We start from the raw sequence: 24,642 nt of genomic DNA, 5'->3' as shown, positions 1-24,642 counted from the left end.
CCTTGAAAATCGCGGAAGGCTCCATACAAACTTCTTGATGAGGCTGGTATTCCACCTCACAACCCACACGATAAGAAGAAGACAGAAGAAGTACACCCCGATAGTAACAGGCGTGAACTGTCTCTTAGTCTGTTTAATGTCTGCCAAAAAAATCCAACGACCGGCGACCTACGGACTTGATATGTCGATCTGTGTCATCGGTTTAATTGTTAAAGTTATCTTTGATAAAGTGTCAAAATAAATAAAAGATAAGATATTTTTATCTATAAAGAATCTCCTCTAGGTACCTGCTATAAATTACTTCCTATGATAATTGGCAGCGTACTCGTATCGGCGTCTGCGCTTGTAGTAGATACCTACAGATAGTTATAATCAGTTCGTAAACGAACGCCAAGACGTATGGTCGTGTGTGGTGGCATCTTTATTTACCTCCCGTGATCTTATTTTTTGCGCGACTTTTTTGTCAAATTATTTTAGACACAAAACACGTTTGTGCTTTTGAAGATATTGTACTTTGAACGCGGAAGAAACACCACTAAATTATCCATTCAAACGGTTGGAAAAATCGAACAATTTTGCAAACTTGAACTTTGAATTTTGTTTGTGTTAAAAATGACGGGCAAAATAGACCTTTATATCCGTAACAGTGAGAGTGAAAACTATCACCTGGGTCATTTATTTATGGACTTCATGAAAGAGAAATCACCCGATGGGATTTTCCAGGTAAGATTTTCAGTTTTCAGTATTTACGTTAGTACCGGCATGTTTAATTTGTCATCACTTATTTAAGCCACGCTCGTGTGGGTGTAGCATTCTCCATTCTTGTCTATCAAAGGCGGATGTTTTCCTTTTTTGCTTTTCTTTCATGTCTAATTATTAATATACTTAAATTAATTAATTATGTCGATAACTTACTACCCTACTCACAGAGACGGTAATAGTGATGTGCCTGTAATGTTCCTGTTGTAAAAACTCTTTAACACTTTCAAGGACAGAACGTCTAATGACGTTCCGATTCCAAGGTGTCATACTATCTATTACGAACCATCAATGACCTATGGTCTCTGCCCGTGAAAGGGTTAATAGTTACGACACTGGCTGTTTTTTTTTTGAAATTATTATTTCTTGTACTCTGATTATATCTAAGTGAAGGCTAGGCAGTAAAGCTCTTTGAAGCATAACATTCGAGATTGACGGGATTGGGCGAATCTCCTTGTTTTGTTATGATTATGCTGATTTTCAAAATCTTAATTTTATTCAGTTAGTAATATTTAAAATAAAGGTTTTTGTTTAAGAAAAAATATTTTATTTTAATAAACCTCACTACATTAGAAATAAACAGTTTTCATAGTTTTCAGCCACCCTAAATTTTATATTTTTTTATGAACTAGACGAGATCTCCAAAATCCCGCGAGATCCCGAAATTTTCGAGAACGCAATCCCGACTCGAGATCTCGAATTCGCGATCTCGAGTCAGGATTGCGTTCCCTAGTGGAATGACCATTAGGTGAGGTTACGGTCGAACAAGAGCCTATTTTCAATAAAAATAAACCTCAGAGATAGGTACTTACTTATATATAACTTTACGATTGACCACAACTCCAGGCAGTTACAATACAACCAACCAGATTGTAGTAAAACCGGCCAAGTGCGAGTCGAGCTCGCGCACGAATGGTTCCGTACCATTGACTAGATAAACAACAGTAGGTACACAAAGTGTTTTTGTGGCAATGTTGCCATTATTGATATCGAGGTGAATACCAACCTCATCAACCTTGGTGTCATGGCTCACCAAACAACCTACACGATAAGAAGAAGAAGATTGATATCGAGCAAAAATGGGCAAAACAATCGCATTTGTTGTATCGAAGCAAATGGAACTCCATAGTCTCTGTTTACCCCGGTGGGAAATAGGCGTGAGTTTATGTATGCATGTATGTTGTATGGGAGCCTTTCTTACTTATCTTCTTTTGTTTTAATAAGCACTTGTTTTTAGTAAGCACAAATTATGTATTTCTGTTATAGCGGCAACAGAAATACATAATTTGTGTAAAATTTCAACTGTCTAGCTATCGAGCTTCGTCAGATACATTCTGGTTCTTCTTCTTCTATCGTGTGGGTTGTGAGGTGGAGTACCAACCTCATCTCATCATCTGTTGTTAGGGTTACTATTGAGCCGCCAAAGGCCCCTGACATGGCTCATGTAACGACTACTTACTTACATCAGTAAGCATTAACCGGGACCAACGGCTTAACGTCCCTTTCGATGCACAGATCATCTTACTTTCAGCCAGTAATGTCCTAACCAAACTAGGGACCACAAAGTAATTTTTGTGATATGTCCCCACCTGGAATCGAACCCGGGACCTCCGGATCGTGAGCCCAGCGCTCAACCACTTGACCACGGACGTCGTTACACGTGTGTCGTACGGTCGTACATTCTGGTGACAGACAGATAGACAGACAACGAAGTCTTAGTAATACGGTCCTTTTAACCTTTGGATACGGAACCCTAAAAACCCACGGTTGCCCTAAAACCTGATCTAGATATGTACCTAATTACCACCTTGTAAGGATAGATATAGTCACTGACCATAGTTCTTTTTTTATTTATATTTCAGACTCAGTATAACTAATTATAAACTCTAAGGAGAACTCGTCCTTAAAGTTTATTTACTTATAATTTTATAGTGACATTGTAACGAAAACTTTGAGGGATGAAGCAGATCATTATTCTGAGTTAATATCAAGTGGAATCTTCCATCGCAAAAAATAGAATTGAAAATAATTTTAAAAAACCAAAACGAAATCATGAATTTTGCGATTACGTTTTGATTTTTGTGATATGTCCCCACCGGGATTTGAACTCGGAACCTCCGGATCGTGAGCCCAACGCTCAAATCACTGGACCACAGAGGCCGTCAAACAAAACAATTCAAACAATTTTAAATAATGACATACCTACTAACTCCGTAAGTCGTGGGATTTTTTTTTTTGATTTGATTTAGGCTAATCACCTAAATCTTATAAATACTCCAATAAGATAACATAACATAAACAGCCTATATACGTCCATAATAACATTTTACAATAGTATAAATAATAAGATAACATATAAGTAAGTATAATAACATTTTACGATAGTCTCAATGCGCGGTAAGAATTAGTGTTCGTAAGCTGGTGTTTACGTTTTATAACAGATAATCATTCATCACTTATTTTACTAAACCAGACGCTGTGTTTTAATAGTAGGTAAGAAAATACATAATATTATATTATTTTAAAAGTTTTGTTGTGTAAATGAGTACTATTTGGTACTCCACCACGCTGCTCCAATGCGGGTTGGTGGAGGTGTTTTTACGGCTAATAGCCGGGACCAACGGCTGAACGTGCCCTCCGAAGCACGGAATCATCTTACTTTATCGGACAATCAGGTGATTCAAGCCTGAAAAGTTCTTACCAAACAAAGGACAGTCTCACAAAGTGATTTCGACAATGTCCCCATCGGGAATCGAACCCGGACCTCCAGATCGTGAGCGTAACGCTCTAACCACTAGACCACGGAGGCTATCTATACGTATCGGTGTGTGGCCGTTCGTTCTATACGTATACATTATTCCAAGGTGTTGACCAGTAAGTAGATGAAGTTGGTGGTAATGAACCCTCGCAATTGATGGCAATCTTGAATTGACTCAATTGGTTTCCATCACATAGGATGTTTTCATCATGAAGTCATCACTCGGATTAACTCAGAATCATGTTATTCGAATTCAAATTCAAAAATATCTTTATTCAGTAGATAACAAAGTTACACTTAGGATCGTCATTTTTTACGTAACAAACGTCTTATCCGCCTATAACTACTGCAGCTTCTGACAACCTGTAACTTATAGCTGGGGAAAAGGAGCTGCAAGAAAAACCTCGGAACAGAGCCCTAGATGTTCTTTTAAAAAAAAACTGTTATAAGTACAATTTAGTAATTTGGCTGCCTAATATACTGATACATACATACATACATACATAAACTCACGCCCGTAATCCCAAATGGGGTGGGCAGAGCCACAAGTAATCAAAGACAACTTGCAGCCACTGTTGATACGAAGTCCTAAGATGGATATGATGAACCTTATGGTGATAAGGGATCAGCCTATCGCCCATAACATTAGTCCATCATGTTGGAGGACGCAATAATAATATACTGATATTAGGATATTAGGGATAGGCATGCATGGGATTAGCTGTCTCGGAACTGTCCGAGACAGCTAATCCCATGCATTCATATCTTCTAAATAATTATCACTAACCTTATAATCATCATCATCATCAATTTAAGAGCCACGTTCTTGTCGGTCCAGCATTTTCCATGCTACATTTTAGGGAAAAATAGGGCAGTGGTTTCTCTCTTACCTTCCGCCTCCCTAACCTTATAATACCTAACCTTTTTTACAATTTGTTTCTTACTGCACAATATAGGTACTCGTAGAGCCACTAAGGAGGGGCAAGACAGCAATTTTTGTCGTGACTGCTTCACTACTTGGCCGGACACTAGCCAGGAAACAGCTAACAAAATCTCGCGACCCGGCTCGCTTTGTCGCGCTCTTTTGACTTTGTATGCAACAAGCTTGATTCTGGCGGACTAAGGCCGAGAAGAGAGATGGGCGGAGAAGAGCGGAGATGCGGATTTGACCAATCACATCGTTCGAGAGAGCGAAAATCGAAGACGCTCTGTCACTCTCTCCCTCACGGTGATTGGTCGACTCCTGCACATCTCCGCTCTTCTCCGCACAGCTCCGCGTCAATGGAAACGCAGCCTAAAACTGTTATATTTTAGTTTATATGTTTTAAAATTAGAACTTCCATCTGTAGAGTCATGCCGCATGCCATAATCTCTAAAGGGTAAATTTCACTTGGACACCATGATGGCGCCACCACAGTTGCGCCGCCAACAAAATGTATATGGTTCTTACTTTGACACCTGGTGTCTTGGTTGTGCAACCTGTGATGCAAAGACTGTACAAATACCCTCTGTATTTGACTGGGTCAAAAATAAATTATAACATACTAATATAGAAATAGATCTTAATAGAAACCAGTCTTATTTTCTAATTTTATTTATGAAAAGTAACAATGAGTACGACGTTTGACCGCTTTTATTCAGGATGTCACAGGACAGTATTTCCATGCAAGCTCCAAAGAATACTTTAGTTTTGACGTTTCGTTTGTGAAGTAATTAGCCTATTTCGTATCGGAATGTCCCTTCTATGCATATTTAGTTAGTACTTATTGTCGTTTATTCTATGATTAATTATTAAAGCGAATTGATTTTTCCGATCATACAGATAGACGCGTCAACGGACGAACACGAAACCAACGGGTCAGTGTGGCAGAGGTCTACTCAGCTAGCGAGGGCGCTGCGCCAGGTAGGCCTCCGCCCTGGGGCTCCGCTGGCGCTTTCCGGGGCCAACCACCTGGACATCCACATCCCGTACTACGCTGCACTGCTTAATGGATTGCCTGTTGTTGCAGTCGACCCTTATTTCAAATATGGTACGTTCTTTAAAACTAACTTTTTGGACGTGGCTTGCTAAAGATTTGCCTCGAATGTCGTTTAGTACTTGTTAAGGTTCAAGCCTCACGTTCGCCGCTATTGTAGCGCTTTGGAGGCTACAATGGCGCCCAACGTGGGGCTCGAACATACGACCCTGAGATTAAGAGTCTCATGCTCTACCGACTGAGATGTTGTGTACGTCTAGCTATAAAAAAAATACAGGCGTTACACTACACTCCATAAGAATAGAAATAGGAATCATTTAAGTAAGTTTTTTTTCTTTTATTCATGCCCGGAACAGAGACACGTAAGTAAGTAAATAATTTTACCAAGTGACTAAATCGGTGTCACAACACAATGCTATCGTAAGATAGTTATGGTAATAATACTTTTTTTTGTTGTTTTGGTTTTCCCCGAAGGGAGAGGCAAAGGGAACTATGCCCATACAGCCATGGCTTACGTATTTTTTTCTTGATGAATAATGAAATGATGAAAGGTGATGATGGTGAAACCTAAGCCCCCACCCTCGGAGTAGACTCCTACTCCGAACCCCAAACGAATGAACTCAAAAGTCCACATAAACTTTCGAGTTATGAAGCGGCTTCTTGGCACGAAGCGAAAATAGGCAGATACACTTTGTTTATGGTATACTTACTCCAATATAATAACACTCGCGAATGTCTTCCGGCTAACTTAATGCGATCATTAACCACATAACACCACTTCGTATTAACTATTTAGATTATTCAATGAAGAAAGCAACTGTCCCATTCCCGTTTCCCGCCAAAAAGCCTGGTAATAATACTTTTTTGACAATTTATTTTTGCGAAAACAGCGAAACGTGAGTGCTGAGATGAAATGAAATAGGTAATAGGCTACTTAACAACCTAGTCAAATGAGATATTTTTTACGAAATGTCAAACCGAAAATTTTCTTTGGAGTTTGTATGGAAATACTGTACTGTGACGTCAAAAATCAAAATCAAAAAAATAAAATCATCAATAAAAGCGTTCAAACGTCGTACTCATTGTTAATTAATTCGGGAATAACATTCGAAAATAATTCGAAAAATAAAATAAGATTGATTTATGATCATCTTAGACTGGCTTCTATTTGTAGATTAGCATTTTATAATTTATCTTTGACCCAGTCAAATACCCGATTGCCTTCAATTTTAATCATAATCAATAACTTCTAGTTATTGTTTTTACCCGTGCTTTTTTACCATAACAAATTATGTTTAGACACACTATAATTATAATTGTTACAGGTAGGTACTAAAAAATATAACAATAAACCGCAAATAATATCCTTGAAAATAGTTTACGGTTCATTAAACTCTGTAGTATTTTAAATTACTTAACGTTTTTTTTATTTAATTTTATTTAAGTAGGTAGAATAGAATAGAAATTGTTTATTATGTGTTCTCATAAAACACACAGTGTATTATGAAGAAGCTGTCTATGAATTTCACCTTTTATAAGATAGAAGAGTACAAACATACCTGAATTCTCCTTGTGTTTGTGTTTTCTGTCTCTTTCTTACTCACCGCAAGGCGCCCCCGTCATTCTTCGTCAGGCGCATTACTTGTCAAACATAGCGTTTAAGAATTTCGCCGCGAAATGCACGTTAAGTTTTTTCTGTGCGCAATTATAGTGTTTTAACAGTGTAAAACTATCAATATTTGGATTTTTTGTGTTGGAATAGCGAGTGTCGGTGAGTACACTTTAATAATGAGCGAATCTGAGCTACGGGAGACTACCGGTGCTTCGGATGGAGACCGCGACTCTCGCCCCGCGGAGTGCCGGCAATCAACAGACGAAGAGAGCTCTTCCTCTTCTTCGGAGGATGAGGAAAGCTCTGCTTCGGTGCCTCCTAATAAGCGGAGAAAATGTAATAACTTCTCAGACCCGCGAATAGACTCGTTGATCCAACAAGTAGGGTTTATATCAGGTTATCTCACACAGTTACCGCAGTGTTTATCCGCTACTAATACTTCTCAGAGTAACATTGATCAACCGGGACCTAGTTCTAGTAGGTTCGAACAAAATCAAACACCGTTTCTCACAAATCCCACCACTCCATCGACATCCAATCTTTCTTTGGGATCTATCAAGCTAGATTTTGATGAAAAAAAGATAATACCAACAGCTGATAAGGATAGGCTTAGTGAACTTTCGCAACTGCAACAGTTTAATAGTCAGGGATGGAAAGGAATCAGGTACAAGAAAGCATTGCAATCCTATGTTGCCACTCCAGGTTTTATCGGCCTGAGGGTCAATGAAGAATTTTGTAATATCACTAAAACAAAAGACTATTTGGCATCTACTGACCAACTGTTAGCAGGAATGTCCAATAACATTTTAGAACAGAGACAATTATTGCAGTCTGGACTACAAGGTATTATTGACTGGGCTTCAGCAAACCGTAACGACTTAAATGCAACAACTTTATTTGATAAATTCACTGCTGTATTTGGTCCAGGCTCTCCTTCTTATAAGAGTTTCGAAACACTTATGCAAATTACTTGTGGGAAAAGAGCAGAAAGTATTGAGATTCGTCGAGAACGCATACTAAAAGAAATTTCTAATCCAAATTTAAAAGCTATGCTCCAAAATATTCCACCCAGTTCTGAATACTTATTTGAAAAAGAGGCCCTCACTAATGTAATTCAATCTTTAGGAGGAGTTCGTTCATGGTTACAACCTATTGTGCAAACTAAACAAAAACCTACCACAGCTTCAAACAAATTTCATAATAATTACAAAAAACAAGACCATTTTGACAAAAAAGCTAAACATGAGAAAAAGAATAAATTTAACAAAAAACCAAATAACTTTCGTAAAGGCTTCAACACCAATGTTGGTGTTGGAGAGTCCAGTGGTAAACAAAAATGACTATTATCAGAAAGAATTCCAGGGGGGGTGCCTGAAAGATCATGTTTCAGCATGGATAGAGTTAGGAGCCAATCCATTTATACTAAAGTTAATAACGAAGGGTCGCATCCCTTTCTTAACACACCCTCCATTACAATATCCCAACAAAAATGTGATAAAAAACTTTACAACGAAAACAACACCGGACATGACTCTAGTAATAAACGACCTAAAAAACAAAAAGGTATTGGAACAACCTATAGAGACCAATGCGGGTTTCCATTCGAAGATATTTCTGAGACCAAAGCCAGATGGAAGTGTCCGACCCATATTCGATCTGAGGGGCCTGAACAACCATGTGTTTACAAAACACTTCCAATTAATTTCCCAAGTGGATGTGAGGGAATTTCTTCAGAACAACGATTGGCTAGTGAAAATAGACCTCCAACAGGCATATTTTCATTTGCCAATTGCTTCAAGTCACAGACGCTTTCTGCGCATAATTTACAATGGGGAAATACTGCAGTTAACGGCACTTCCATTTGGCCTGTCTTCAGCTCCACGGACTTTCGCAGCGGTTTCCAACTGGGTCGCGGAGACCCTTCGAAAAAAGGGAATGCGTCTTGTTGTTTATCTGGACGATTTTTTGATAGTCAACCAAGATCATCTCACACTAGTGGACCAGGTTGCGGAAACCTTAAAAGTCCTAGAGAACTTAGGCTGGCGCATAAATTATGGCAAGTCAGTTCTGAACCCACAACACAAACTAGAGTATCTGGGCCTAGTGTGGGATACGGAATTAAAAACAATTGCACTACCTTTAAAGAAAATACAAAAGATAAAGATGACAATAACAAAACTTTTAGAAAAAAACAACATAAATCAAAAAGAGACACAGTCTCTGTTAGGGCAACTAAACTTTGCAAATTTTACAATACCTCAGGGGAGGTTGAAATGTCGACGGATGCAAATTTTTCTCAAACAATTCAAAGGCAGACCAAGGCAGAGAAAAACTATACCCCAAAATGTACATCAAGACCTGACTTGGTGGCTAAAAAAATATAAACAAAAGTTCCATTCCTCTACACAAGAGCAAGGTGACTCACTTTCTAACAACAGACGCAGCGGATGCGGGCTGGGGAGCTCACCTCAACAACCTACACTTAGCAGGAACTTGGTTACCACACCAACAAGGTTGGCACTCAAACAAAAAAGAACTGTATGCAGTGTACAGAGCCATAAAACTAGAACAAAAACAATTAATAAATGCTCATGTACTGATACAATCAGACAATCGAACCCTTGTTGCTTACATACGCAACGAAGGGGGTACCAAGTCGCTAAGTCTGCTGGAACTTACCACAAAACTAATGGAACTAACCGAGCAGCTCAATCTCATGCTGTCGGCCGCATACCTTCCGGGAAGGTTAAATGGAATCGCGGATCGCTTGTCGAGAAATCGACCAGTTCCAGAGTGGCACTTGTTACCCCAGGCCTCGGAGGCCATATTCAAAAAGTGGGGTGTGCCCGATATCGACCTGTTCGCGTCCAAAAAGACGGCAGTCGTCCCTCAATACGCTACGCTAGACTCCAGAGACGGGTCAGCAAGCTTTTGCGACGCATTCACCCAAGTATGGAACTATCGGATAGCCTGGGTGTTTCCACCTCCCAGTATGATACCAAGAGTGTTGGCTCATCTGAACGAGGCGAGGGGAACATATATCCTAATAGCACCAACGTGGCCGCAGTGCTTTTGGATGGCGGACATCCAAGCACGGGCCCAAGAAGCTCCAATGACGATCACCAACCTACAGAACAGCTTAATAGACCAAACGACAGGACTATGTCCACCTCAAGTGGACAAACTGGCTCTTCAAGCATGGAAAATTGGGGGTGGTCAGACAAAATAGGGCACTGGAGCTTAAATGAAAGAAACCTTTTAAATAGTAGCTGGCGAGCTTCTACACTTACCACATACAGTGCACCTATAAATAGATGGCTAGCTTGGTGTAAAAGTCACAATGTTAATGAAAAATATCCTCAAGGGAATAATGTCGCTAGGTTCCTGGCCAAATTATATTTGGAGGACAAGCTGGCATATAAAACCATTTTACTGCACAAATCTGCAGTTGCAACATACTGTGCAAATAACGACCAAATATCTAAAAACTTCTTCGTACATCAAATTTTAAAGGCCATTTCACATGCCAGGCCACAGCCACAGAAAGTACCAATTTGGAACACAGAAATATTATTTAACTGGCTTATAACTAATCCAAACTCGGGCTCCTTGTTTGATACATCCAGAAGATCTGCAATTATTCTCTTGCTTGCCTCCGGAAGGCGTATTCATGACTTGACACTGTTAGACATATCCCAAGAAAATGTGGAATTTTCTCAAGAACAACTAACCCTATGGCCTAAATTTGGGTCTAAAACAGATACAGGTCAAAGCAGACAGTCAGGCTGGATACTAAAGAAACATGAAAATGAAAAAATATGTCCTGTAAAACATATTCAACAACTAATCACGGTATCTGAAGCACGGAGGAGTAGTAATATTACAAGTCTATTTATTTCCATAACGGGGCAAGTGAAGCCAGCCACAAGGACGATGATCGCCGGTTGGATAAAAAGCATTTTTAGAGAGGCTGGTATTGATGCACCTCCAGGTAGCGTTCGGTCTGCAGTTGCCTCCAGGAGCTGGCTGGACAATCGACCAATCGAAGAAATCCTCAGGCGAGGTAATTGGAAATCTTCAGACACATTTACTAAATATTACCGTAGGGAGGTTTAAGAAAATGCAACTGTTAAAAATGTTGATTTACTTTATTCTAATTTTAACAGTGTTTAAAATGTTTACTCTAATTTTTGTTACATTTTCTAAATCTTTACTAATGTTAGTCACTTTATTAAGTAAGAAGAAGGTATATTTTAATAAATACTTAAAAGATCTCATTATGATTACTCAAAAGAAATAATTTTATTAAGTTTAAAAACTATAATACAAATTTAATTCATTGTTATTTTAATTATAATAAGTTAAGAATTGGATAAATTCACAGACTGATACAAAGCATTCTTTTTGATTAAACTTGCTTTATAACTTTATAGAACAATAGTAAGTAAATAAATTAAAAAACTGAAGTGTTTTAATTAAATTAATATTCTATTTAATTCATTCACATAGCGTTTAAGCTTACTTCACCAGCAGATAACAAACACATCTTCATAATACACTGTGTGTTTTATGAGAACACATAATATAACTGTTTTGCATTCCAACAAAACAATTATTATGTGTGAAATAAAACACACAGTGTACACCAAAGTGCCTTGCTGGTGTATGAAGACTATGATTTGACAAGTAATGCGCCTGACGAAGAATGACGGGGGCGCCTTGCGGTGAGTAAGAAAGAGACAGAAAACACAAACACAAGGAGAATTCAGGTATGTTTGTACTCTTCTATCTTATAAAAGGTGAAATTCATAGACAGCTTCTTCATAATACACTGTGTGTTTTATTTCACACATAATAATTGTTTTGTTGGAATGCAAAACAGTTATATTATAAAAGGACGCCACACACGAAGACAAGACAATAACAAATTGGCAAAAAGATATTACGTAGTTGGTTGGGAGAATCATGCGTTGTAATTACGTGATCGCAGGCATTTTTCTGGTTGCAGATTTCTATTCCGGATATTGTGGGCGACTGGTTGATTTTTCGTGAAATGTGTTTGTTATGTTTGTATAGGTACCTAGTTTATTTTGCTATCTATTGTTGCTGTATGACCAATATATACCGAAGTCTATCTGTGGCTCTTTTGTGATTTATATTTATGTGTATACTATTTGATGTAGCTGTTGGTTTTCCTATAAATAAATAAACATCACTTAAAAAATCACAAAACAATTAGACACAAAAAGCATAGAGGATGTTCATTAGAATGATCATAAGGTGGTGGTCGACGTCCTGAGATAAAAGGGTCTCACTCAGCACAAGTCGCGGTGTAAACCACGACGGCAGTAGGTAACTAACGGTGCTAATTCCGGTACAAACCATCTAATTTTCTTATTAGTTATACCTGTCATTGTCTTATCCGCCGAAAAGGAAAGGGACGGGTAATCGACAGGCATAAAAATTATGGAACACACGTCACTTTTATGCGGAAGTTTCAAAGACCCTCCCAAATTTTTATATTGGCCAATAACCCGACAGATTTAAGTTGACAGCACACGTCAAACGGGTTGCGTATCAGCGAGATGCCAATTTTATTCGCCCGGGCTATTCATTCATTCACTCATTCTTTTCAAAATGAACAAATGTCAATCGGATGAGTCCCTTTCCTTTTCGGTGGATAAGGAAATGACAGGTATAACTTAAAATAAAATTAGGTGTCTGCAGGAATCGGGGAACTTATCAAATCAACCTATACCTAAACTATCTACTATTGACCTGCCAAAGGCCCCTGACATGGCTCAGGTAACGACTACTTACTTACATCAGTAAGTAGTAACCGGGACCAACGGCTTAACGTGCCTTACGAAACACGGATCATCTTTCTTTTTGGACAATCAGGTGATCAGCCTGTAATTTCCTAACTAAACTAGGGTACACAAAGTGATTTTTGTGATATGTCCCCACCGAGAATCGAACCAGGGACCTCCGGATCGAGCCCAACGCTCAACCACTGGACCACGGAGGCCGTAGTTGAAAGACATAGAGGTTTTGATGAAAAAAATCACATCAAATGTGATTTTTTCATAAAGGCGTTTACACACCTACTTGTATTCCGTATAAGGCGACGATATACCAAGTATAAAAACTGAAAAACAACTCTATATTTCAGACGAAATCCGCTACCTGTTCAAACTGGCGGAACCCAGGGTAGTGTTCTGTTCACACGCCATGTTGTCCACATACAAGCGCATTGCCGAGGACCTGGACCTAGACCTGATCATCGTCACCTTCGACGGAGACTACAACATGGCCAAGTTTGTGGAAGAACATGATGATAAGCAGGACATTGATGAATTCCAGTGAGTACACAACCATGATTTGGTTAACGGAGGCCCCGGGTTTGAATCCCGGTGGGGTCATATCACAAAAATCACTTTGTGATCCCTAGTTTGGTTAGGACATTACAGACTGATCACCTGATTGTCTGACAGTAATATTATCCGTGCTTCGGAAGGCACGTCAAGCCGTTGGTCCCGGTTACTATACTTACTGATGTAAGTATGTAGTCGTTACAGGAGCCATGTCAGGCGGCGCAATAATAACTCTGACACCAAGGTTAATGAGGTTGGTAATCCACCTCATAACCTTGTTTATGTAATTTAACCATGTCTTAGTAGTGAGACTCTGATCATGCAGTCAAATTGCTTATGCAATTTTGCAGGACATTGCATTTATACCAATGTTATTTAAGGTCTTAGTAATAATAAATAAATGTTTTATAACCTATCTTTCACAAAATCCGCAGTCTTCTTCTATCGTGTGGGTTGTTAGGTGGATTACCAACCCCTTCAACCCCGGTGTCAGGGTTACTATTGAGCCGCCAAAGGCCCCTGACATGACTCATGTAACGACTACGTACTTACATCAGTAAGTAGTAACCGGGACCAACGGCTTAACGTGCCTTCCGAAGCACGGATCGTCTTACTTTCGGACAATCAGGTGATCAGCCTGTAATGTCCTAACCAAACTAGGGATCACAAAGTGATTTTTGTGATATGTCCCCACCGGGATTCGAACCCGGGACCTCCGGATCGTGAGCCCAACGCTCAACCACTGGACCACGGAGGCCGTTCCGTGGTCTCCGTAGTCCGTAGTCTCCGTGGTTGTTGAGCGTTGGGCTCACGCCCCGGAAGTCCGGGTTCGATTCCCGATGGGGACTTAGTCGAAATCACTCTGTGAGCGTCCTTCGTTTGGGTAGGCTTCGCCAGCTGAATCACCTGATTGAAAAGTAAGATGATTTCGTGCTTCGGAAGACACTAGACCAACCAACCAACCCACGATGGATCAGCGTTGTGGAGTATGCTCCATACCCCCTCCAGTTAAGGGGAGGCCTGTGCCCAGCAGTAAGACGTATTATATTCTATTAATGTTCCAACTGGGCACCCTCAGGCCTGTTGTCTTATACGTTGTACCGGGTGACAGCCTTCAGCGCTCCCCATTTGTCCGGCCAAGTAGTTAATGCCTCCTGCGGCAAATCTACAACAAGTCACGCCAAAAAAAAATCTGTTAATATTCCACAGGCCAGCGGAGTTCGACACGGAGTCGGTGTATGCCTGGCTGGTGAGCACCAGTGGTACATCAGGGCTGCCGAAGGTGGCCGCCTTCAAGCACAGAGTACTCGTCAAGCAAATCATCAACTTCAGTCGCCTGTCCTTCATCCCTGATGATGGGTAAGTGTTCCCAGTAATTTTACGGAACCAGAATTGGTAACTCTGCACGGCAATTACGCCGCGCGCGGCGCGAAATATATCTAGGGTTTCCACCAATAGACGCAGCAAATCCTATCTATGTGGATAGACGTCGTATGCATTAAGTATTGTTCCCACTTTGGGAACGTTCTCGGCAGTGAAAAGGCGCAAAACTTATATAGAAAGAGATATTTATGTAACCTTTACGCAGATAAGACCAGAGTACAAGAAAGAACAATTTGAAAAAGTCCTTACTATTATAGAGTTTTTACAAAGGGAACATTCATTCGCCAGGGATACTTTTTTACAGAGATTGGTAGTCTGTTAACATACGAAGTCAATGAGGTATAACGGCCTCAGTGGTCCAGTGGTTGAGCGTTGGGCTCACGACCCGGAGGTCCCAGGTTCGAATCCCGTTGGAGACAAATCACAAAAATCGCTTTGTGATCCCTAGTTTGGTTAGGACATTACAGGCTGATCACCTAATTGTCCGAAAGTAAGACGATCCGTGCTTCGGAAGGCACGTTAAGCCGTTGGTCTCGGTTACTATTTACTGATGTAAGTGAGTACGTAGTCGTTACATGAGTCATGTCAGGGACCTTTGGCGGCTCAATAGTAACCCTGACACCAGGGTTGATGAGGTTGGTAATCGACCTCACAACCTACGCGATAGAAGAATGAGGTATAGATAACAAGTTATTTAATAACTAGAGGAACCTCAGGAACACATTAATACCAAGCATTTCAACCCTCAGAACTCATATGGGCCTGAACCTAGCGCCAGTGCAGTGGATCTCAGGGTACTACAACGCGCTTGGGATGCCTCTCGTCAACCTGATCAAGCTGCAGACCTCGAACTCCGACGACTTGGAACACATCATCGACATCATCAACAAATATAAGGTCTGTTCTTTATTTTGACGTGACTAATTGTAGATTTGCCGTAGATGTCATTAAGGCTGCGTTTCCATTGACGCGGAGCTGTGCGGAGATGTGCAGGAATCAACCAATCACCGTGAGGGAGAGAGTGACAGAGCGTCTTCGTTTTTCGCTCTCTCGAACGCTATGATTGGTTCTTCTTCTATCGTGTGGGTTGTGAGGTGATTACTAACCCCATCAACCCTGGTGTCAGGGTTATTATTGAGCCGCCATAAGCCCCTGACATGACTCATGTAACGACTACGTACTTACATGAGTAAGAAGTAACCGGGACCAACGGCTTAACGTGCCTTCCGAAGCACGGATCGTCTTACTTTTTGGACAATCAGGTGATCAGCCTGTAATGTCCTAACCAAACTAGGGATCACAAAGTGATTTTTGTGATTTGTCCCCACCGGGAATCGAACCCGAGACCTCCGGGATCGTGAGCACATCGCTCAACCACTGGACCACAGAGGCCGTCGAGTATGATTGGTTGATTCCTACACATCTCCGCATATTTCCGCACAGCTCTGCGTCAATAGAAAGGCAGCCTAACTACTTGGCCGGAAAGATCGATTCGCATTTTGTAACAATAAAACAGTATTATGAGCCCGGTTAAGTCAGATTTGTTGCTTGTTATTCGAAGTGTTTTTAAGTTATATCGTGGCCAGATCATAGAATGGATCATTTTATGAGGTGCTCGATCATATCATGAAATGGTCATATTTCATAACATAGAATATATACATGGTGTTAGTGGCATCGTAACGAATACTAAGGGGGGTGATTCAGACCATGATTCTGAGTTACTATCAAGTGGAAACGCTAGTTTTTTTTTTATTATTATTTCCAGTTCTATACTTTTGGAACGGGAAATTCCACTTGATATTAACTCAGAAAAATGAGCTGAATTATCCCCCTCCAAATTCGTTACGATGTCACTTACACCCCGTACCATTTCATACAGGTAGCCATTCAAGTATGGGTGTTAGTGACACCGTAACGAATACTGAGGGGGATGATTCAGACCATGATTCTGAATTGATATTAAGTGGAATATCCTGTCGGAAAATTCATGATTTTTTTTGTTTTTTTTTTTTAATTATTTCCGTTCCATACTTAATCATCCCTTAAAGTTTTCGTTACGATATCATTAACACCCTGTATGTGGAAGGCAGGACCGATCGTCGTGGAGATCCTTGGGGGAGGCCTATGCCCAGCAGTGGGCGTCATACGGCTGATGATGGATGTGGAAGGCACCATAATTCACACGTGTACGATAATGTGGAGATCATATTCGTAATATAATAGGTACAATAGTACAGTCACCTTCAAGTACAATAGATTAAAAAATAGACATCCTTGATCTTCAATGCGCAATGCTATATATAGCAACATATATTATCACATGACAAATCAATGGCGCAATGACTCTGACATTAACATATCAGAACAAATAACGTCATCATCACAAATTCAAGAGTCACGCTCTTGTCGGTGTGGCATTCACCATGCTACTTTTTGGGGAAAACAGGGCAGTGGTTTTCCTCTTGCCTTCCGCCCCGTTGTACTCTGTCTAACGCAAGTCGGATGGCGCCCAAAGTAGTCTATTTCCAAGCCGTACTAGTACTAGTACTCCGCCTCTGAATAGTACTGACAGTTACTGCTGCCCTCTGTCTGTCTGTGTGTCTTTCTGGGATACATCTGAGATGGGAGCCATTAGTACGGCAATGTAGGATGAAAGGGGCGCGTCACAGAGACTAACCTGGAATCTGACAGAACAAATAACATAAACAGCCTATATACGTCCTACTGCTGGGCACAGGCCTCCCCTCCACATGGCACGGGGGTATGGGATACTGTATGCCATATTCCCTCCGGTTGATTGAGTAACTCCACCACGCTGCTCCAGTTGGGGTGTCGTCTCATTCGAATACTTTTTTTGGTATTTAGTTGTTTTCTTATTGTAGATCTTATTAAGTATCTATGTCATGTCGGTTAAATTAGGTATTGTAGTTGGCAGCCCTTGTGTGATGTGCCGTTTCCGGGAATGTTCCCAAAGTGGGAATGTTTTATCTGCCTAAAGGTTAGGTCTCATCATCATCAGCCCATTAACGTCCCCACTGCTGAGCCACGGGCCTCCCCTATGGATTGATAGGGAGATCGGGCTTAAAACCATCACGCGGGCCCAGTGCGGATTGATGGTTATTAACGACTGCTAATGCAGCCGGGACCAACGGCTTAACGTGCCTTCCGAAGCACGGAGGAGCTCGAGATGAAAACTTTTTTTGTTTTTTGTGGTCACCCATCCTATGACCGGCCTTTGCGAAAGTTGCTTAACTTCAACAATCGCAGACCGAGCGCGTTTACCGCTGCGCCACCGAGCTCCTCAAAGGTTAGGTCTGTGCTGGTCTGCGGTTAGGATAAGATTTGCGCCTTTTTACTGCCAGGATCGTCCCCAGAGTCAGAACACACCTGGAAACTGCACATTACTGTAGTCTTCAGACGTCACACACACAGATGCGCGTGTACGATAACGTCAGTGTGTAGTGTCTGTGCAAAACGAGGTATTTTGTATGAAGTGTCCGGTGTGTGCCTTACGCCCTCCCCATTTGTCCGGCCAAGTAGTTAATGCCACCTGCGGCAAATCTACAATAAGTCACGTCAAAAAAAAAAAGCCTTACGCCACTTCACTTCCCATCAGGTGAGATTGTGGTGAAACGCCAACATATTTGTAATAAAAAACGCCTTACAGCCATCGAGCATGCTGTCGAGCCCGGCGACAATGTCTCTGCTGCTGAAACACGACAAGTTCTGCGACCTGACCTGCTTCACCATGCTCACCATCACCGGCGCCAAGCCGCAGGAAGGACTCTTCAAAATGCTCAAGGTTTCACGTTCACCTATCACACCCGCATTCTAATGGATGTTCTCAAAAATATTTGAAAGAATTAATCGACCCTAGAGGGTCGATAACGATAAGCGCTGATCGAGGGAAAAACTAAACGTCAAAACACGAAATTACTATGGAATTTGTATGAAAAGGCATACTTGACGTCATAGAAAAACTTTATAAGTCGCACATATTATTGCGTTTTTCTTGAATTCAAAAATAAGTTACCTACTTAAATAGAAAAAAAAAGAAAACGTATTTCGACAGTTTTAGATCTGTCTTTATTTAGTAATCAGAATCGGAAACTACTCAATTTAACGGACTTCTGAAAAGGAGGAAGTTCTATGTTCGACTGTATTTTTTTTTACTACGTGTTTCTATGTATTTACAGTCCAGACTAAGCCCGGATGCTATAGTGATGGACGCATACGGTCAGACGGAGACGATAGGTCCTGCCTTGATGCCCAACCCTGAGGGACCCGTCGGGTCGTGTGGGGTACCCATGCCACCAGCTATCCGGCAAATTAAGGTCAGTTTTTATTTTAGAGGTTGCAAAATGTCCAGGCCGCAAAATGTCCAGGCCGCAAAATGTCCAGGTCGCAAAATGTCCAGGTCGCAAAATGTCCAAGTCGCAAAATGTCCAGGTCGCAAAATGTCCAAGTCGCAAAATGTCCAGGTCGCAAAATGTCCAGGTCCCAAAAAGTCCAGGCCGCATTTCGAAATTTGCGCATTAAAAAATCAGCAAGTAAGTAAGCAAATACAAATAGCAATATTGCTTTTTTAAATAAATTGCTTCGATGTGGACTTTTTAATCCCCCAAGTCTCAAAATGTCCATGTCCACGCACTTCATCCATCCTTTTTTTTTTTGTCGTGACTTATTGTACATTTGCCGCAGATGGCATTAACTACTTGGCTGGTATCCGATATCTTATAATAATTATTTTCTACTATTCGAATCCGGATCGGATAAAAATCGGATGTATTGTGAAAACGCACTTACGAATAAAGTTAGGACGGTGCAATTAATCTGTGTGAATCACGAATTAATCTATAAATTACAATAGACGCACACAATATCTCTGCCTACCCCTTCGGGGATCCAGGTTTGATGCTTGTTAATGTTTCCTCCCTTTAAATAATAAAAATTTGCACAAAAGTATTTTTTTTTACTTTTTTATGTTTATAATAAAGAATTTAATGAAGTATTTGTATCAAATATGTACGGTCACAAGTAGAAACCATGTCACATTAACTTTTTTGACAAATTACACCGTAAGTCTCTTTAAATGTCATATATGATAGTGCGACAGGGTTCTAAAGTGGGTAATGATATTGCTCATGACTGTACAAACTTATGTTTCGCAGTTAGTGGATCCAGAGACCAACGAAGAGATAACCGAGGCAAATGTTCCCGGGGAGCTGTGGACCAGAGGGCCCAGCTTCGCGGTAAGTAAAGTTCTCTCATTTTTACCGGACTACGTCGAAGCCAGAATGGGGGGGGGGGGGTAAAATGTGTTTGACCGCAATGTCTAATTCGCGCATCTGTGTGTGTGTTGTGCTGCGCGTGTGCGATAATGTCAATGTGAGTCTATGTAAAACGAGGTTGTTTGTATGAAGTGTCCGGGGTGTGCTAATGTTATTTACTTATACTTACTTATATTTTTCTAATTTTTAAGTTTGATTTAATTTTACTTTATTTTTAAATACATAAGTACCCTTAATTGTGGAGCTGGTTGGCGCATCGGTAAACGCGCTCGGTCTGCGATTGTTGAAGTTAAGCAACTTTCGCAAAGGCCGGTCATAGGATGGGTGGCCACAAAAAAAAACATCTCGAGCTCCTCCGTGCTTCGGAAGGCACGTTAAGCCGTTGGTCCCGGCTGCATCAGCAGTCGTTAATAACCATCAATCCGCACTGGGCCCGCGTGATGGTTAATGGGCTGGTGATGATGATGACCCTTAATTGTATAAGTTATGTACGCCGTAATTGTCATAATATGTATATATATTAGTCACAATACCGTAACCTTATAATTTCTGATGTGGTTGTACTTTGTAAATAAATCAATAAATGTCATGTATGTTATGTTAGGAATACTATAACAACCCTGAGGAGACCAGGCGGGCTTTCACAGAAGATGGCTGGTACAAGTCAGGAGATCTACTCTACAGGGATGAGAGGAACAACTACTTCTTCGTTGAAAGGATCAAGATGTTGATCAAGTACAAAAACTATCACGTAAGTTTAATATAACACTTCGAATCCCGGTGAGGACAAACCACAAAAATCACTCTGTCATCCCTAGTTTGGTTAGGACGTTACAGGCTGATCACCTGAGTGTCCAAGAGTAAGATGATCCGTGCTCCGGACACGTTAAGCCGTTGGTCCCGGTTACTACTGACTGATGTAAATGCGATGATGTGATAGAAGTACGTAGTCGTAACATGAGTCATGTCAGGGGCCTTTGGCGGCTCAATAACAACCCTGACACCAGAGTTGATGAGGTTAGAATCTACCTCACAACCCACACGATGGAAGAATATAACATTTTCTTCTTCTATCGCGTAGGTTTTGAGGTGGATTACCAACCCCAACAACCCTGGTGTCAGGGTTATTATTGAGCCGTCAAAGTCCCCTGGCTCATGAAGCGACTACTTACTTACATCAGTAAGCAGTAACCAAGACCAACGGCTTAACGTGCCTTCCGAAGCACGGATCATTTCTGACAATCAGGTGATTTAATGCCCTAACCAAACTAGGGTACACAGTGACCTTTGTGATATGTCCCCACCGTGATTCGAACCCGGGACCTCCGGATCGCGAGTTCAAAACGCTCAACCACTAGACCACAAAGGCCATTAACTGATATACTCGGCCATTGGCTCGGCCATTATAGACGCCGTTACGGCTCATCACCTATCACGTTGGTCTAACAGAAAGCTCGGTGAGGTGTGGGTACATAGTTCATCTTATGATGGATGTATTTGTGACTACCCCAATTGGGATATAGTCGTAAGTTTGTATTAAGTTTAATAAAACAAGTCGATAGCAAATGCTTCATGCCGGGTGAGAGCCTTCAGCGCTCCTCATTTGTCCGGCCAAGTAGTTAATGCCATTTGGGGCAAATCTACAAGTCTTTAATTACTTATGGCTCTGCCCACCTCATAACGGGTTACGGACGTGAGATTGTGTGTGTGTGTGCGTGTGTATTTATAAATAAATATGTCATCATCATCAGCCGTACGACGCCCACTGCTGGGCATAGGCCTCCCCCAAGGATCTCCACGACGATCGGAAACAAATATGTAAATCAACATTTATATGTTCACCAGGTTAACCCGAACGAGATCGAAGACTTGATCCACCAGCTGGATGGCGTGCTGGAGGTGTGTGTGGTAGGCATACCAGACGCAATAGTGGGCCATCTGCCGGCCGCGTGTGTCGTCCTCCGGCCCAACGCCACGCTCACCGCTCAGCAAATCAAGGACCTCGTCGCTGGTTAGTATACCATAGCTAGTGTAGCTTAAAGGAGTCGCCATACTGTGACTGTGGTCACCCGGATCAAACCGTATCTCACATAGTGAACGAGTACCCTCTGCACCAGTTCCCAGGTGGTATAGCCGAGCTGCATTGTGTGACGGATGCAGCAGAGACTTGGTTAAGGGAGCTTAAGCTGGATATTTGATCCACGCAGGATATTTTATTTTTTGCCTGCCATACGCAATAATAATAGGCTAGTGTAGCGTAAATACCGAATACTGAGGGGGCATGGTATAAGGAGAAAAATACGCTCAAAACTGACAGCTAGCATTTCAAGGTTAGCCCAGCTGACGTCTTGTTTTTTTTTCGTCCTTGGAATGTTGGAGATACCAATTGAATGGTAACACTTACGTCATCAATGGCGGCTTGTCATATGATTGAGCAAACCTGGTCTTCTTATACTCTCAATCTCATGATTCTGAGTTAATATCAAATGGATGTTTCCATCGCAAAATGGATGTCTTTTTATTTATTTATTTTCTATTCCATGCTTTTGCCATAGCATAAGGAATAATACTACGTACAGAACAAACTCTCCGCTCCCCACCAGCGGCTGAGCTAGTGGTGCTAATTCCTGTAAATACCATCTAATTTTATTTTAAGTTATATCTGTCATTTTCTTATCCGCCGAAAAGGAAAGGGACGGGTAATCGACAAGCATAAAATTTATGGAACACACGTCAATTTTAAGCACAAATCTAAACCAACCGTCTAAAAATTTTACATCCGTCAATAACCCGACACAATTAAGTAGACAGCACGTCAAACGGATTGCATACCAGCGACGTACCTTTTGATTCGCCCGGGTTATTCATTCATTTACTCATTCTTTCTAAAATTAAGAGCTGTGAATCATCCGTCCCTTTCCTTTTCGACGGATATGAAAATGACGGATATAACTTAAAATTAAATTAGACGGTGTCTGCAGGAATCGGGGCCATTGTCTGTGTAAAACGGGGTGTTTTGTATGAAGTGTCCGGGGTGTGATTTTGCGATGGAAAATGTACGGGTACGTTGCAGTAGTATGGAATTGAAGATAATTTAAAAAATTACTAACATTTTCGTAAGTTTCGCGATGAAAAATTCCACTTGATATTAACTCAGATTCACGGTCTGAAATATCCCTCTCAGTTTCCGCCACGGTGCCACTAGCACCCTGTATATCCTGTTAGATGAAGCGAAATGTATATATTAGTTGAACATTGAAAACCTTAAAGCACTTACATTTATTTTATTTTCAGATAAGCTAGCACCCAGCAAGCATCTCCGAGGAGGCGTCATATTCATGGACAAACTACCAAAGACTTCCACAGGAAAGGTGGCGCGAGCGAAAATAACTAAACTCGCTCCGACATTAAAGAGAAAATAACACGCTGTGGGTTGAAAGTGGGGCCAGGTGGATGGTGGATACCCAGTATTGGGATTTGTTTATATTTATAATTTTATTAACTGTGGTATTAGTTATAAGGGATAAATACACGTAATAAATGAAATGAACACCGAAATAAACTTTATTTTATCCGTGTAGATTATCATCTCCCTAGCGATATTCCGTTTTTCACAGGGTCCCCTTACATAACCTGAAGATTACCATGGATCATTATCCGTCTATGGATCATTATAACCCTGCTAAGAGAAATTTTTTTTTTTTTTTTTTTTTTTTCTCTTTGGCGTCATAAAGTGAAATAAATAAAGTGACAGAAATGTGTCTAAAGACATGCAAAGCTAAAGTTTTATATTTTTTTTCTACTCCTCTACTTTAATCTGGCATTTAAATAACCAAAAAGTCTAATATAAGTACATACATAATTAAACTCTTTGAAAAAGTGTACGCTCTATGGCCTATAAAAGCATTGTTTACAAAGTGTAACTGTACTATAATGTCGCCAAAAAAGCATTGTTGTTGTTTTTTTTTTTTGACCTGGAAACTGGCACCTTTACTTTGTTTGGTGCCATAGATATACTATAAAAAAAAAGTATACATTTGCCGCCATTTTCCCGCGCGTTGGAAATAAATTGGAAAATTTTTGTGTTTCGTTTCAAAACACTAAAAAGTATAAAATAAAAAGGAAAAATGGATGAAGAACTATTGAATTCTACACCAGAAGAAATTTCAACGTTAGCTCAAGATTTACATCTTCATTTTTATAAATAAAATTTTTCTTTGTATAATTTTTGTTTCATTTAAAATTACGTCGTCGTAGAAAAAGTATTGTATGCAACGTTGTATAACTAGGTCAAAAAATGCTCGTGGCGTCTCTTATTGCGATGTTCGCCAAGGCTCACATCGCAACTCACGCCACTCGCATTTTTTGACCCTTCTTATACAACTGTTGCATAAAATACTATTATAAGATAGAAAAGAAAACCCCTGACAACTCCGAAAGTAACAGTAACATACACTGCCTACCCCAATATGTATACAGCAAATAA

General features: G+C 40.6%; 1 protein-coding gene across 1 annotated transcript; it reads left to right on the top strand.

Moving 5' to 3' along the window:
* Positions 1–312: 312 nt before the first annotated feature.
* On the top strand, positions 313–23,718 carry LOC126376236 (luciferin 4-monooxygenase-like). The gene is made up of 11 exons (XM_050023507.1): positions 313–723; positions 5,340–5,547; positions 13,278–13,467; positions 14,689–14,838; positions 15,612–15,759; positions 18,533–18,667; positions 19,062–19,199; positions 20,037–20,117; positions 20,761–20,907; positions 22,002–22,167; positions 23,451–23,718. Exons 1-11 carry the CDS (start codon positions 613–615, stop codon positions 23,576–23,578), a joined length of 1,602 nt encoding a protein of 533 aa, XP_049879464.1. The 5' UTR covers positions 313–612; the 3' UTR covers positions 23,579–23,718.
* Positions 23,719–24,642: the final 924 nt, after the last annotated feature.

This window comes from Pectinophora gossypiella, chromosome 20 (assembly GCF_024362695.1).
Source record: "Pectinophora gossypiella chromosome 20, ilPecGoss1.1, whole genome shotgun sequence".
In the NCBI taxonomy this organism is placed as follows: Eukaryota; Metazoa; Arthropoda; class Insecta; order Lepidoptera; family Gelechiidae; genus Pectinophora; species Pectinophora gossypiella.
This window is presented reverse-complemented; position numbering and strand designations above follow the sequence as displayed.